The sequence below is a fragment of the Eptatretus burgeri genome, chromosome 11 (assembly GCF_056783735.1).
Source record: "Eptatretus burgeri isolate ZD-2024b chromosome 11, Ebu_testis_v1, whole genome shotgun sequence".
NCBI lineage: Eukaryota > Metazoa > Chordata > Myxini > Myxiniformes > Myxinidae > Eptatretus > Eptatretus burgeri.
In genome coordinates, this window is record NC_140971.1 from 487,716 (window position 1) to 503,538 (window position 15,823).

The 15,823-nt window shown below is 42.1% G+C and overlaps 1 protein-coding gene across 7 annotated transcripts in view; it reads right to left on the bottom strand.

Annotated features, from left to right (window-relative positions):
• MTHFR (methylenetetrahydrofolate reductase) overlaps nucleotides 1–15,823 on the bottom strand; it is a 199,940-nt gene that overhangs the window by 52,490 nt on the left and 131,627 nt on the right. For 6 of the 7 annotated variants that reach the window (XM_085844834.1, XM_085844827.1, XM_085844828.1 and 3 more), the window contains one exon: nucleotides 14,751–14,852. In XM_085844834.1, coding sequence (XP_085700960.1) covers nucleotides 14,751–14,852 — 102 coding nt within the window. Of the gene's footprint in view, nucleotides 1–11,336; nucleotides 12,223–14,750; nucleotides 14,853–15,823 lie in introns of those variants that run through there. The other variant, XM_085844833.1, reaches the window with a different exon arrangement.

A 15,823-nucleotide genomic window follows, 5' to 3' on the forward strand; every position in this document is an offset into this window, starting at 1 on the left:
TACATTTTTCCAATTTTGATGGGTTTCAGTGATAGATCTCACATAGTATAACTGTCGATCATCAAGGAAAACTCCATTTTTCCAATTTTTATGGGTTTTGATGATAGATCTCACATAGTATAACTGTGGATCATCAAGGAAATCTCAATTTTTCAAAATTTCTGAAATTTGTGAGTCTTCTTGGTAAAACTTGTATTCTGGCTCATCAAGGTATAACTTGTTCAGTGGGTATTGTCTTGATAACTCACAATGAGTACCATCGATGTAAAACTCTTTTTCAGGATTTTGCGGGTGTCCAAGGTATAACTCTTTGGTTGGGTCATCAAGGTCGAGCTCGTTCTGTGGGTCTTGGTCGCTCATAAGGTCTTCAACCAAACCAATAATTTTGCCCCAATTTGTGGAAAAAGCAGTATTTTCATTTTGCATTTCTGATACAATTTCCTGTGAGAAAATATGAATGTATTAATGAAGTGATTTAATTTTTAAATGATTATATGCTTCAATCAAACTCTGTAAATAGGAAGAGAAAATCTTACCTCAATAGATAAGAGGTTTGCATCTAGTTCATCAACTTGAAGGTTTAGTTCCATACAAGTAGTAGAACTCCAAAGTCATCCCACTCACACTCAGCACAGCAGTCCATTCTCAGTAAAAGTAAAAATATGTTTAAATTCAGTCTGGGCTTCAAGCCTTTATATAGAAAGACTGGTGGGTGTGGTTTCCTTTGGAAATTCCTTGGTCAATTCGAGGAAAGCCTTGTGAGTCAGAGATTAACTGGAAATGATGTAAGAGTAGGTGGTCCTCACAAAAGAGGGTGGGGCTTAGTAAAAGTGGGCGGGGCTTAGGAAAAGTTAATGTGGTTTATGAAAAACTGGCGTGGCTTAAGAAAAAGTGGGTGTGGCTTAGGAAAAAGTGGGCGTGGCTTATGAAAAATAATGTGTGGCTCAGGAGGTGGTCAAACCTCAGGAGAGAAGTTTATCATTTCATTTCTGCTCAACAATGACATTTAAACAAAGAACTAAGTTCCAAAGTAATCTTTGTGAATATACTCGATGGAGATGAATGTAATAGGAAAATTAATTTATCACTGAAAGTAGAAAATGGACAAATATTCATTGGATCACTCTTTGAATGGAATGAAAATATAAAAGGAAAGAAGTGCTTTAATCAGTAAGTCTCAGTTTAACATTTGCCTCAGTGGGGCAGAGATCAGTCTCCTATTTTGGGCTTTTAGGGCTTGAGACAGAAAGGTTTTAACATTTGCTTGTATGGGAGGGGGAGGAAATCAGTCTCCTGTTTTGGGCTTTTGGGGCTTGATTCAGAGAGTTTTTCCCTTTCCCCTCATTCATTTGTATGGATGCCTTAGAAACCCCATTTATCCTCTACTCTCGTAGCTCTGACTTCACCAATAAACATCAAATGAAGAAGAAGCCAGCTCAGATGAAAGCTCAGACAGTGTGTCCAATGAGAGTGAGCGAAGAGTACTGAGCCGGTGATGGATTAACATCAAAAATTATTCATCAAGTGCAGAACCAATATGATTTAATGTGATGTTTTAAGGTGGTTCACATGTATGTGGGAGTGCGTGTGTGTCAAATACAACAGGCATATATTGTGAGATTTCACAGATAAGGAAAAGGTGGGGGCCAGCTTGTATGAAGCGGTTGTAGGATTTAAAGGCTCAGAAAAAAAGAATTGTTTGTTGTTATTGTTAATAACAAAGTGCACTGTTATTGGCAATGATAAACCGATGATTCTTTCAGCATAAACAATAGATTGGGTGTATTAGCACAATTGGTTGCATCATTGTATCATGATCTGAGTTTTTATCATTCGATTGTGGCAGGAATCTGTGGTTGATTTGGAATTGACAGTCAAAGCTATGATGTGGCAAAAGGCGCTGCATGTTGGAGCATGCTGGTGCAGGTCGCTCGTTATGTGGATGACTGCCGACGAATTTGATGGTCGTTAGGAAAAAGTGATTCCAGCTGTATGTATAACTCTATGAACCATGGGTCAAGGTATCTGATCACCATGGTTACCATGACATATGAATGAGTTAATGTGAATGAATTTGATGATTTGAGTCATTCATGATGGTAAAAAAGCATTCTCTGTGTGGGATCTCTGTGTAATGACTGTGGGATGTGGACATAATACATATGCAACTCAGCCAGACACAGAGGCTGTACAGATGTTCAAGGGTCGCTTAGTATTGGGGAACACTTTTGAAAAGCGGAGTTAGCATTCAAGTGGTTGTGCCGGGACTGTCATGTAGTTTATGAAGTTACTTATCATTGCATACATAATATATATCATTTGCATACATAATATATAAATGGACGTCGGTGCTCATGCTGTTTTATTCACGGACGGACGATGCATTAACGTACATTCTGCCTCTTGGATAAACGTGAATTTGATGCCCAGTCTAATAGCATTGGTTTATGAATATTAATAAGATTGTTTGAAGGGATCTTTTTACCATGGTGTCTCAAGTTGTACTGTTTGGACTTGGGCTTGGGCTTGTGGAGTTTATTGGGCTTGTGGAGAGAACTGATAGGGTTGATTTTTTTGATTGACATTTAATGTTTATCATAACAATTGGCCTGTGTGAGAGATAGCTGAGAATTTAGCAGATTTAAAAACAATTCCTGATATAAAATGTTGGTTGGAACCTTACAATGGAAATATGGGAGAAAATATGGCAGAACGGATCAAACCTCTACACTGCACAGCATGCTGTGACGCTTTGGGAGAGAATGTGAATTATGCAAATGAGTATAGAATGTGTTTGGTAAGGAATTCAAAATCACAACTACTGATCTTTGGATTGGTGAGGAGGAGGTTGGGTTAGCGGTAACATTGCAAAACAACAATGCAATTTGATGTACCAATCCATGAATACAATGCCACATGTTACATTAAGGGTTGCAGAACGACACAAAGCAAAGGACATTGGAACAATAATCACGTAAGTAAAAGGTTTGCCAAGACAATATTTACGTCAGGTACGGGGCAGGAATTTGTATTGCATTGAGGAGAACAAAGGGTACGAAGGGATGACACCAAATAGTAGTGACTGAAGGGTCTACCTTGGTCAGTGGCATACCTCAGGTAGAGCAGGTATGGCACATGCCCTGGGCGCCACTTGATGGAGGGGCACCACTGAGCAGGACTCGGTCTCTGTCAAGAATGGAATATTGAAGTTGAAAGACATGAGATGAAAGAAACGAATGGCTGATGAGAACTCGAGAGACGCTGGGTTAACAACCAATGAGGAAATGGAAAGAGCCATGAAGGGAACACTCAACCGTCTTCACAGAAAAATGGACGAAAGGTTCGCTCGTTTGTATGACACTGACGCAAAGTTTGGGTTCCTTCTCGATGTCGAGGGACTGTGTTATGGCACGAACAGTAATGATCTAAAAAAAAAAAAAAGAGTGTGAAAATTTAAGCGAATTGTACAGCTCTGATGTTGATGGACAGCAGCTATATGAAGAAATTTTGGATTGCAGAATGTTGCTATCAAATCAACATGAGAATATCAAGAGCTGAAGAGCTTCTCAAATTTATTGTTCAGTGTGGAGATGAGAGCATCTTCCCTGATCTTCGCATTGCTATTCAGATAATGCAAACCATCGCAGTTTCCTTCGCCAGCTGTGAGAGATCATTCAGCAAGTTAAAACGAATACTTTCGTATTTGAGAGCCTCCATGGGTCAAGGCAGACTGTGATCTTGCTCTGCTGAGTGTAGAAAGAGAAGAAGCTGAAAAAAACTGACTTTGAGCACATGTATTATATATCATAGACTAATATATATATATATATATATATATATATATATATATATATATATATATATATATATATATATATATATATATATATCATAGACCAGTTTGCATCAGTGAAAGCAAGGAAGGTGGAGTTGTGGTTATTATGTAGTGCCATAATTAGTTAATTGAAAGATTAACGAGCTTGGGTTGTATTTTTGTACTGATGTTGTGGTAAAGTTATTTAAAATATGGGTGTCAGTTGTTTGGACAGAGGCACAATTTCAACTTGCCAAAGGCATTATTGGTACAGTATGAGGATGATTTGCTGATTTGCTTGACATCAGGGAATGATTGCGGGGTGAACATCTTAACCCTTTTGGGGGCACTGGCTGTCAAAGGCAATGAGGTGCCAAAGGCCAAATTACAACTGTGCAAGACCCAAGTAACATATTGAGGACATGTGTTGAATGGAACCTTGAGAAGATTGTTAAGTGATGGCTTGTGGGCTATTCTGAATGTTCTGAGGCCCAGAACAAAGAGGGAAATGAGGTGTTTCTTGGGGATGGCTGGATAGTGAAGACGATAGGTCCCTGATCTGTGTCAGAGTGGTGACCTGTCCAGGATTGTATCCAATAGCCAGGGAGACTGCTTGGGCAGCACCAAACGCTTTGCATAGAGTATGGTCTCAATGAGTGGATGGATGGATGGTACCAGATTATGCAGTACTGGTTGGTTCACTGTTAGAGCAAAGAATGTGGTAATCAAAAGATGTCTGACACTGAACATAACTTCTTAATGCTAATCACTGATGATGGAGAGGAACATAACTGTCAGGATATGCAGTGTGCGTTGAAAATAGCATATTGGAAAGTGCTATGTGTGCTAATTGCAGTATGCAATCTAGCCGAGGATGAAAGCATAACAATATATACGGATTCCTGATATGTGTACAGGATGACACACAATATAGGGGAACTTTGGAAACAGGAAGGTATATAACATCGCAAGGTATGCTAGTCAAAATGGTAAATTGATAGTGGTTCTGATGTACTGATGTACTGATGTTGATGGTACCGTTAGGATTGTTCTGATTGGGACTGATTAGTATAATTGGAAAAGACGATTGCCGATTGGATGTATATATTCGGTATGCACAGAGTTCTTTTCTTCCAAAATCACTTAGGTGCCCCAACTCTGTGGGTGGAGAGGTAGTGACCCCCCTTTGGGGTTGCATCCACTTGCCAGGGTGTTAACCCACCACAGAGCACAAGTCTAGGTGACGTGGTGGAAACGAGCCTGCCATGAGCCAAACGACAAATTTTGATTTTTAGCTGGCTTGTCCTTCCAGAACAAACCGTTAGGATTGTTCTGTTAGAACAAAAGGGGGAAACTGTGGGAGCTGGATTATTAAATGTAATATAATAATCATGTAAAAAGCAAACTTTAAATAGTTCTTGTCTTGAATAAATTAATTAACTTAGTTGAGAAATAATTTACTGGTAGAGCTAATAGACATGCATGCTGATGAAGCTAAAATATGCATGCTGATTGAGGTTAGTACACATGCTGAGTGAGTTTGTAAGAAAAACACACTCAGTCCAAATAACTTATCGTTAAGATGTATCTGTTAAATGAAATCTTAACCTGTGAACAAGATAGTCAGCAGAATGATGCAATGACTCTCTCTTACCCCTCCCTCACCCCTCTCCTCTTACCGGAAGGCAAATTCCAACTCTTATACTTTATCTTACCCCCCACCCCCTAGACTACCCCCCCCCCCAACACACAAACACACACACACACACACACACACACACACACACACACACACACACACACACACACACATACATACACACACACACACCCCTCTCCTTTGGTCAGATAAACTCAAACCATTTTAAACCATTGTATGAGGTATGTTTGAACAAACCAAAACCATTGTACATATTTAAATACCATTGTGTATGGCTTATCTGAAGTCAACAAAGTTTCATCCGATATCTTTGAACAAACTGTATATAAATTCTCAGAAAAGCTCTGTAACCTAAGTCTTCAGCTTGCAACCATGTCGTAGGCTGGGGTCTTCCTTTCATGCATGAAAGTTGTCTTCTATAGTATGGAATAAATGGCTTATATATGAACTTGCTTGATATATTTCTTAAGATAGTAGGCCTTGGCCCCCACAACAGCAATCTTCAAGGCATGCCACAGATTATTGATTGGATTTAGGTCGGGGCTCTGACTGGGCCACTCAAGGACATTTATCTTTTTGTTTCTTCACCACTCCAGTGTAGCTTTGGATGTGTGCTTCAGGTTGTTGTCATGCTGAAAGGTGAACTTCCGTCTCAATTTCAGCTTTCTTGCAGAGGGCAGCAGGTTTTCCTCTCAGATTTTCTATATTTTTCTCCATCGATTTTCCCTTCTATCCTGACGAGTGCCCCATTCCTTGCTGATGAGAAACATCCCCATAACATGTTGCTGCCACCACCATGCTTCAGAGTGGGGATGGTGTTCTTTGGGTGATGTGCTGTGTTGGGTTTGCGCCAAACGTAACATTTTGCATTTGGCCCAAAAAGTTCCATCTTGGTATTATCAGACCACAAAACATTTGCCACATGGATTCAGAATCTCTGCAGTGTTTTTTGTGCATGCTTCAAATGGGACTAAAGATGAGTTTTTTGAGTAATAGCTTCCTTCTCGCTACCCTAGCACACAGGTCATATTTGTGGAGTGCTTGGGATATTGTTGTCACATGCACACAGTGACCAGTCTTTGCCATAGAGGCCTGTAGCTCTTTCAAAGTTACCATTGCCCTCTTGGTGGCCACTCTGATCAGTTTCCTCCTTGCTTGGTCATCCAGTTTGGAGGGACGGCCTGATCGAGGTGGAGTCTTGATGGTCCGCCTTGCATTTCTTAATGACTGTCTTGACTCTGTTACAAGGGATATTCAAGGCCTTTGAAATATTTTTAAACCCATCCTCTGATCTGTGCCTTTTCACAACTTTATCCCAGAGGTCTTTTGAAAGCTCCTTAGGGCTCATGGTTGAGTCTTAACTGTGAAATGCTCCACCCAGCAGAGGAAACCTATAGGAACAGCTGATTTTATTCTGAAAGTAGAAGGGCACTCGGTGGAGCGCATACCTCTGCCACGTAATTCCTGATGCATGAGAACATATCAGGCCCAATACATTTTTGAAATATCATGCTATTTATCGTTTTTGGCCCTTTCTCTCATTGGTGAAGAATCACTTTTAAAGTTATCATATCCGGATCTTCACCAAAATTGAATCAATTCTTCCTTGTCACACAAGCCTGGTGTTGGCTTAGTGGTTAGGGTGGCGGCTTGGGATCCCAGGGTCCTGAATTCAATCCCCGTTGGCTGCTGAATTAACACCAGGGGGTTGACTCAGCCTGTCATCCATCTGAGGTCGGCGAAGTGAGTACCAGTGTACTGGTCCCGGTGTATGCCCCGGTTAGAATAGGTATACCATATCCCTGTGTGTCGTAAGAGGCGACCAGGGTTGGCGTCAGGAAGGGCATCCGGCCATAAAACATTGCCTCAAGAAAAAGCCTAACCCCTGCACAGCAGGGAAAAATGGCTGTAAAAACTGTCATTTTTTTTTCTTCCTTGTCACACATTAATGTGTCGATCAAGTTTCATTTGAATCCGTCCACAACTTTTTGAGACATCGTGCTACATATATATATATATATATATATATATATATATATATATATATATATATATATATATATATATATATATATATATATGTTGTTCTTCTTCTTTTGGCTGCTCCCGTTTGGGGTCGCCACAGTGGATCATCCATTATGATCCGCATTCTGATTTGGCACAGGTTTTACGCCGGATGCCCTTCCTGACGCAACCCTGGTCGCCTCTTACGACACAGGGAATAAGGATTGGGTTTCGCCATGATTCCGGGCTGCCCTACACCCTCTCATAGCGCGGCCCAGCGCAGAGCACCCGTCCTCAAGCGATCCTCCAACCCAAGCCTCCGAGTAGCCGGATTACAGGCGCACACCACTACGCCATATATATATATATATATATATATATATATATATATATATATATATATATATATATATATATATATATATATATATATATATACATACATACATATATATATATACATATATATATATATATATATATATTTATGTCGTTTTTGGTCCTATCTCTAAATGGTGAAGAATCACTTTAAAATTCTAGTCGTCGGATCCGGATCTTCACCAAAATCTAATCAGTTCGTCCTTGTCAGACACCGAACCTGTCCACAAAATTTCATCCAGATTCGTCCACAATTTTTTGAGACATACTGTACACAAACACGCAGAAAGGGGTCAAAATCATAACCTCCTTCACCTTCGGTGCAGAGGTAATAATCAGAATCGCTACAATTTAACACAGGTGTAGGCCAATTAACTTGGTGTGTGATTTTGAAGGTAATTGGTTGCACCTAATTTCCAATTGCTATTACAAGGGGGGTGGACACTTATCTCACCAAGATATTCTAGTTTTGTATTTTTAATTGATTTTCTGAAATTTGTAGAATTTTTTTTCCACTTGGAAGTTGTAGTTTACGGTGTAAATAAATGTGGAAAATGTCTGATTTAATGCAATTTAATGCCAAGCTACAAGGCAACAATAGTTGAAATTTTTGAAAAGGGGTGTAAACTTTCTCGAGGCACTGCAGCTACACAACCCTGCCGGCGAGGGGTCACCCATTGGCTTTCCACAACCTCCCATGGTCGTCAGTGATCCTCCGTTCCATGGCCAACCTAACCAACCCTCCTCCCAGTGGATTTTCCATATCCAGTCACATGCTGGGTTATCGGGGGCAGGGTATAGCGGAGCTCTACATTCCTCGCTCTCCTTAAAAGCCTGATCCACCTGCAAACACACACCACTTCCTTACACACACTGATCCCTCCCCACTGCTGCCATTCATTCTCCACCTCCCCCTGCAGTACATACTACTTGTGGTGTTCCCACCTGACATGGCCTGTATACATGCTAATAGTCACAATAAAACACAATAACCAGTGAAAAATTATTTTATTCACAACACATATTTTAGCACCTTCCACCCACTCCATGTACTCAGCTCTCATGGCCACTCTTGCCTGTCACCCATACCAATTCCCCAACTCGCCTACATTCCCCCAAAAACAAAGCATGGTGAGCCATGACAATGGGGAAAGATAAATTTAATAAATCCAGTTCCCACTTGGGAGCCCATTCAATACCAACAGCACATGCTGCAGCCAATCTTCCCATTGTAACTCATTCCAATTAAAACTCAGAGCTCTCTTCCCAAATCGAGAACCCAAAATCACCATGGACCATCTGTGGAGGTTTTACAGGCCTCTCCGGGCCTTTCACAAACACTCCATAACTTAACACACATGCTCCAGTGGTTGTCCGGTGGCTTGTACTCATACTCATACCCATACCCAGCTTGACCCACGTCCATAGACCAGCACAGCATAGCAGGTCACCACATGCTGGCTGTCTCAGAGCCTCAGGGTGAGACTGCCAAGCCACTTGCCCAGGCAGTCACCTCATCAGACCCTTACTGGCCCTCAGTGGTGCCGTCACCAAGGTGCGGCTTGCAATACCTCCAACTAGTGGTCCTCATAGTGCACCATATGGTGCCCAGGAGTGACCACCTCGATGCCCCAGAGGAGTCAACCCTCTCCAGGGTCGGTCTGGCGACCCCACCAGTCCGAGACACTCGCTCAGATGGCACCCTGATGGACAAGAGATGCCACTTCCCACTAGACTCCCCATGTGGCCTGGGTGGTACCACACCTGTGGGCAGCCCCACGTCCAAATCCTGCCTGTGCAGATCCCAAGCTGCTTGGCCCAATCCAATTTCCCAGGAGGGCAGTCTCCCCTGGTCCAAAAATCTGCAGCTCAGGGACCAACTCCCACAAAGCCTGCTTGAAATAAATTTATAAACCCAGGTCTTGCGTGTCCAAATGCAGCTGCGTATAATTATCCTGTTATTGGGCCTTTCTGTCCCTCCCTGCAGTCAGTGCTGGCCTTGAGCCTCCTGCTCTCCCAACCTTTCTCCATTATCATAAGCTGCCAATGCTCATGACTCACAGCTCCTATCTCTGCCTTTGCTGCACAAAAACATTGAAATTCCAAATGGGGCTCACACCGACACTGGCCCACATTGTCTGTTTTTAAGTGCCCTACCACTAAGGTTTTTCTTCTTACCAGCTGCCCCGTGGTCGCTAACACAAACACCACGGGCCTATCCCATCTCCCTCTAAAACCTCTATTTGGCTCATCACGTGGACAGCCTCTTTCTGGGGCAGAGCGACATCCACACTGGTGCGATAACGTTCTCGGCCATTACCAAACATACATGTATCCGTGGAATTTTCCTTTCTCCCCCTCAACCAACATGCCATTCCACTTTTAGCCTGTGCCCTTGACTGTGCCATTAAAATTTTATTATTTTTATTCATTTCCTGCCATCTTGTTCACTCAAATCATTAATTTTTCAATTAGTTTTATTAATTTTCGTCCACATTTGTTCATCCAAATAATTCATTCCCCCCTACATTTGTTCACCCAAATCATCCAATTTCCATCAGTTTTAATAATTTGTTCTATCAGTTTTTCAAACATGACCTGGGTTGACATCATGCCAGGCTCCTGATCCCTCTCGCACCCATAAAAGGGCTTCAAGTGACGTCAGGAACAAGAGACATTCTTATGCTATGCTCCTCCCCACTAGGCCCCATCCCTGGCTCACGTCCGAGAACATGTTCTTCACCATCCGCCATTAGATGAACATCTGCCATTTTGTCCATGTTTCCCATATGCATTCAGATTGAAAATAACACTTTTAAGCTCAAATTTAATTTAAAATTTTTCTTGACGGAAATTAAAAAGGTTTGTATATCCCACTTCTGACAGCAGATGTCACGTCCGAGTACCTGTTAACACAGGATTCCTCAGAGCCAGGACCTTTTGACCCGGGAGATGGTCCAAACGGTCTTTTATGACACTGCTTTCAGTTATTACTCGACTTTACCATTCCCAAAGGTCACCCATGTGAGCCAAAAATCTACAGCATACACGTACATAAAGCAGATGGCTGAAACACGTTTTCTTATCTTTTAAAAGGTTTATTTGGAAAGCAAATTAGAGGAAAGAGGGTCGACAAGACGTTATCATAAATGGAACAAACCAAGTGAGGAGAATGGGATTACGCAAACTTCCATACAATGATGAGAAATAAAACGCAACGCCTAACCTACTGGGCACCACAAATCACAGTCATACAACAAGACAAGCAAAAAAGACAAAATGTCATGGCCCCCGTTGTTTTAATAATTTTGACAAATGGAGTTAAAGGGCTAGCCCATATATATATATATATATATATATATATATATATATATATATATATATATATATATATATATATATATATATATATATATATATATATATATATATATATATATATATATATATATATATATATATATATATATATATATATATATATATATACATACAACTAAAACGGCTGCCAGTCTACTAGTCGGCCATCTTTGATCGGATTGCAAAATAAAGTGAGGTGCATGCATATACAACCATGTACTGTGCTTGTGCCAAGTTTCAACAAAATAGGACCATGCCTGTCTGAGAAATGGTTGCGGACGCATTTAAGTGACAAAATGGCCACGAGTCGGCCATCTTGAATCTGATCTCAAAACAAAATTAAGTGCATATGTAAGCTATCATTCATTAACTGTGTGCCAAGTTAGAACAACATCGACAAATGCATGTCCGAGAAATGGCTGAGGACGTGTTCGACACTAGGTTATTTTTACAGCTAAAATGGTGGCTCGTAGGCAATCTTTGATCGCATCATAAAACAAAATGATGTGCATATGAACACCATCATTTGTTGTCTTTTTCCAAGTACAAATAAAATCTCAACATGTATCGGTCCATACATGTCCGAGATGTGGTTACGGGCGGACACATGCATGCACACAAATCCATAAGCCCCGTTTCGGACCAAGTCCAACTGGGGGCTGATAATGCAGGTGGGGCTTCCCTTTTTCTACGATGCACAGGGTGGATGCGGGACTCAATGCAGCCCGTTTTAAGAAACTACGAGTGAGACGAGAGCCAGTGACGATGGTGTCAAAAGCCAAAGTAAAACAGCCACAAGCATGGCCAGCGATGAGTAGGCCTTCAACCAGACCACATGGTCCTTTTTGTCCTTTTCCCATCGATGCCTCCTGGACAGGCACTTCCTCTTCCGCCTCAAAGGGCTTCGTTGCACTACACGCCCATGGAGTTCTCCTGTCTGAAGTCTTTCTTCTCTCAAAGGGCATGGCGGCTCCAACTCTCCAAAGTCACGGTGGCTCCTTCCCCTCTGCAAAAGCAGGGTGATATCAGTTTTAGTCCATCACAAAACTTCTGCAGAGGAAACCTCAATAATCTCTGCTTCTCAAGCTTCTTCGTGAACCACTTTCTCAACCTCCTTCCAAGCCAACCTCTTTTGGTTCTCTTGTTGTGGATGGAGTTCTCTTCTTCCTCCTGGGTGGAGTCCTCCTCTGGGCCGTCCTGCCCACGGGGCGGCCCCAATAAATATAAATATACATTGCCACTTCTCTCTCCACAAAACACTACACACTATGCCACCATGGCTAGCATACACTGGCCAGAGAGATCGTAATCAGCCAAGTTGCACACATGTGACACGTGCGCTCTGTGATCATCTGATCATCTACAAATCTCCTCCAAGGATGGCTCACAACTAAATGAAGTCAAAGACTTTAAGTACTTCGGGTCTTATGTAACTGACTCCAAGAAGGACTTCACATCACACAAAGGTCAAGCCTGGAGTGAATCTGCAAGTCTAACATTTGAAGATCTACCAAACTTGAATTCTTTAGAGCTTGTGTAGAAAACATACTCTTATATGGATCAGAAACATGGACCATGAAGAAGGCCCTGCAGGACCGGCTTGATGGCACATATACTCGGCTTCTTATGAGAGTTCAGAACTTCAGCTGGCGGGAACACAGAACAAAAGCAGAAATCTACGGAGACATACCACCCATTTCAACCATTGCAGCTCGTTTTGCTGGTCACGTTTCACGTTTTGCTGGTCACTGTTTCCGCGCCAAAGACCAAATTATATCTGACGTAATCTGCTTGAGATTGCCTTGCCCAATCAGAGAAAGAAGGCCACTGAACAACATCGACTGCGGAACAACGGATATCCAGCATGACATAACGGACATGCAGACACTGATGATGGACAAAGACTCGTAGCACGGCATTGTGAACTCTATCTCGGATGCGTCCGCTGAGTAGTAGTAGTCGTTGGCTCTGTGATGGGAAGTCCTCACCGAGCCCCACCCAAAAACAAAGGGTTTTGCACATACAAAATTAATTTGTCTGTCCTGTCGATAAATTACATATGCTGCCTGTTCAGCATCATATGTAACAAATGACTTACTCTGACAGCCCCCTGTTACATGGCATTCTAACCTACTCGAAACACACAGATCATTCTACATTTACCACAGTCTAGCTATACACCCCTCCCCTCACCAAACAATATAATGACCCTCCCAGGCAAAAATAGCATTCCTTTCCTGTAGTAATTCTCTGAAAACTACTGTAGTCAGACCTGTTACTAACTATAGTATATGGGAGTACTACTCTCATCTACTATAGTTCTAACTGTAGCATTTCACCTGGGCTGGAAAGGAAAGTCAGCAAGAAAGAACATCTCAGAAAGAGGCAAAAAGGAATCACATGATTTTTAGATCCTCGTGGAGGATCTCTAAGTCTTACTCACTTTGTTGTTTTTCATCTTCTTCTTGTGGACTTTTTTGTTTCACAGCCTACAGTTTTCATCGAAACTTCCTGAAACTTGGCATATATATGTAAAAATACCCTGCGCAGACAGTAACCATCTCCGATTTTGAAAATTCCTCCTAGAAAAAAAAATTATGACGTCCACTAATGGAAATCGCCTAAAAAAATTATCTCCGAAACTAGGCAAGCTTTTGAATTCTGTTTGCGGGAATCGAACAGGGCCATTAGCAGAGATGAATCACCACACATATGATACATCACTATGACGTCATATCAATTTTTATGACGTCACTCCTATTTTTTTGTCATTTTTTGTTTCACAACCCAGAGTTTTCATCGGATCTTCGTGAAACTTGCCATGTATATGCAGAAAGCCCACGCGCAAGCAGTAACCATCTCTGATTTTGGAAATGCTCCCTTGAAAAAAAGTTGACGTCATAATATCGCCGCTAATGGAAATCGCCTATGTCATTATCTCTGAAACTAGGCAAGCTGTTTGAATTTTGTTTGTGGGAATCAAGACGGGCATTAGCACAGATGATTTATCGCAAACCTGATACATCACAATGACGTCATATTCGTTTTTATGACGTAATCATTAAGAGGACGAGGATCTTATCTCATTTGAGCTTGTTTAGTTTAAAAGAATAGATGGAGTAGCTAGCTATGGTGTGCAGACTGTGGCTGCTGTTCGCATCACTTTCTGGGGGCACGGCTGTGCCACTGATGCAGTGCCCTCTACTACCAGCACACTCGTACTCGTACTCATTTACGCAAACCTCGCAAGGATGACAGGTTGAGTCAACCTCACCTGGTGTTAATTCAATGCCAAACAGGGGCTAAAACTGAAGAAACAAAGATCTTAAACCAGCCAGCCACCTTAGCCATTAAGCTAACACAAGCCTTATGATGGAATAACATGACTGGACACATTTTATGCCTTTCGAAATGGTGCTCTTTTGATGCCCACTGTGGGAATAGCTTGATATAAAACTCTATAAGAATGAGAATGTTTCTTGGTGAGGTTAAAAGAATGTTTGGCATGAGCAATGACATAGTTGCAGGAAGTACCTGGGAGCTGATTATGTGATAATTCACTCGAAGTTCGTAACGTTTGAGAACAAGAAGCAGAGCTTTGATGTTTTCAGCACAAGTGAAAAACTCCAGATATGCCTACGGTGAGGAAGATTGAGGTAAAAAGTTGCAAATGTGTGGTGGTTGAACAACAAACAATATAAATGAATGAGTGAAGTGAGAAGGTTATTTCAAGTGTGTTATTTGCTCACACTTTTAATCAATAACATTAGGTCAACAAGAAAAGCTTGCACATCTTGTATACAACCAGCAAATACCAACCGTAGCTTCGCTGATGGGGATAGTAAGAGGGTGGACAAAAAGGGGGAGAGAGAGAGAGAGAGAGAGAGGGGGGTGGGGTAGAAAGAGAAGGGAGAGTGGAAGGGGAAAGAGAGAGGAGGGAGGGAGAGTGAGGAGGGGTGGGGAAAGGGAAGGCAGCATGAGGTGAGAGGAAGGGAAGGTTGACGTACCGTGGAGCATTGATTAGGAATCATACCTGTCTTACCAAAATGATTTTGCATTGGATAAAAATGAAGATAGAACCAAATCAATGTCCGAAATCCATTTTATACCAGTGATACTATAAATACCACCCGGAGACAAACACCGCCCGGACATGTCTGGAGATAAACACCATCCAGAGGGAAACACTGCAGGGACACGTCCGGAGCCAAACTCCCATCTAGACATAAACACCGCCCAGATACATCTGGAGACAAACAGCACACGGAGGTGACCGGAGCAAAACTGTCCGGAGACAAACACTGCCCGGACACATCTGGAGACGAACTCCCGTCCAGACATAAACACTGCCCAGACACAAAATCCCGTCCAGACACATTCGGAGACAAACACCGTCCCATACACGTATGGAGATAACCACCATCCAGCCATAACCAAGGTCCAAATCGTCCAGAGATAGCTAGAGAGAGAGGTGGGTGGAATGGGAGAAAGAGTGATTGGGGGGGGGAGGGGTGAGGGAAGAGGGTGCTGCACTCTATTGGGAGGGGGAAGAGAGAGGATAGGACAAAGAGAGAGAGAGAGAGGGGTGGGGGTAGGGGAGTTAGCAG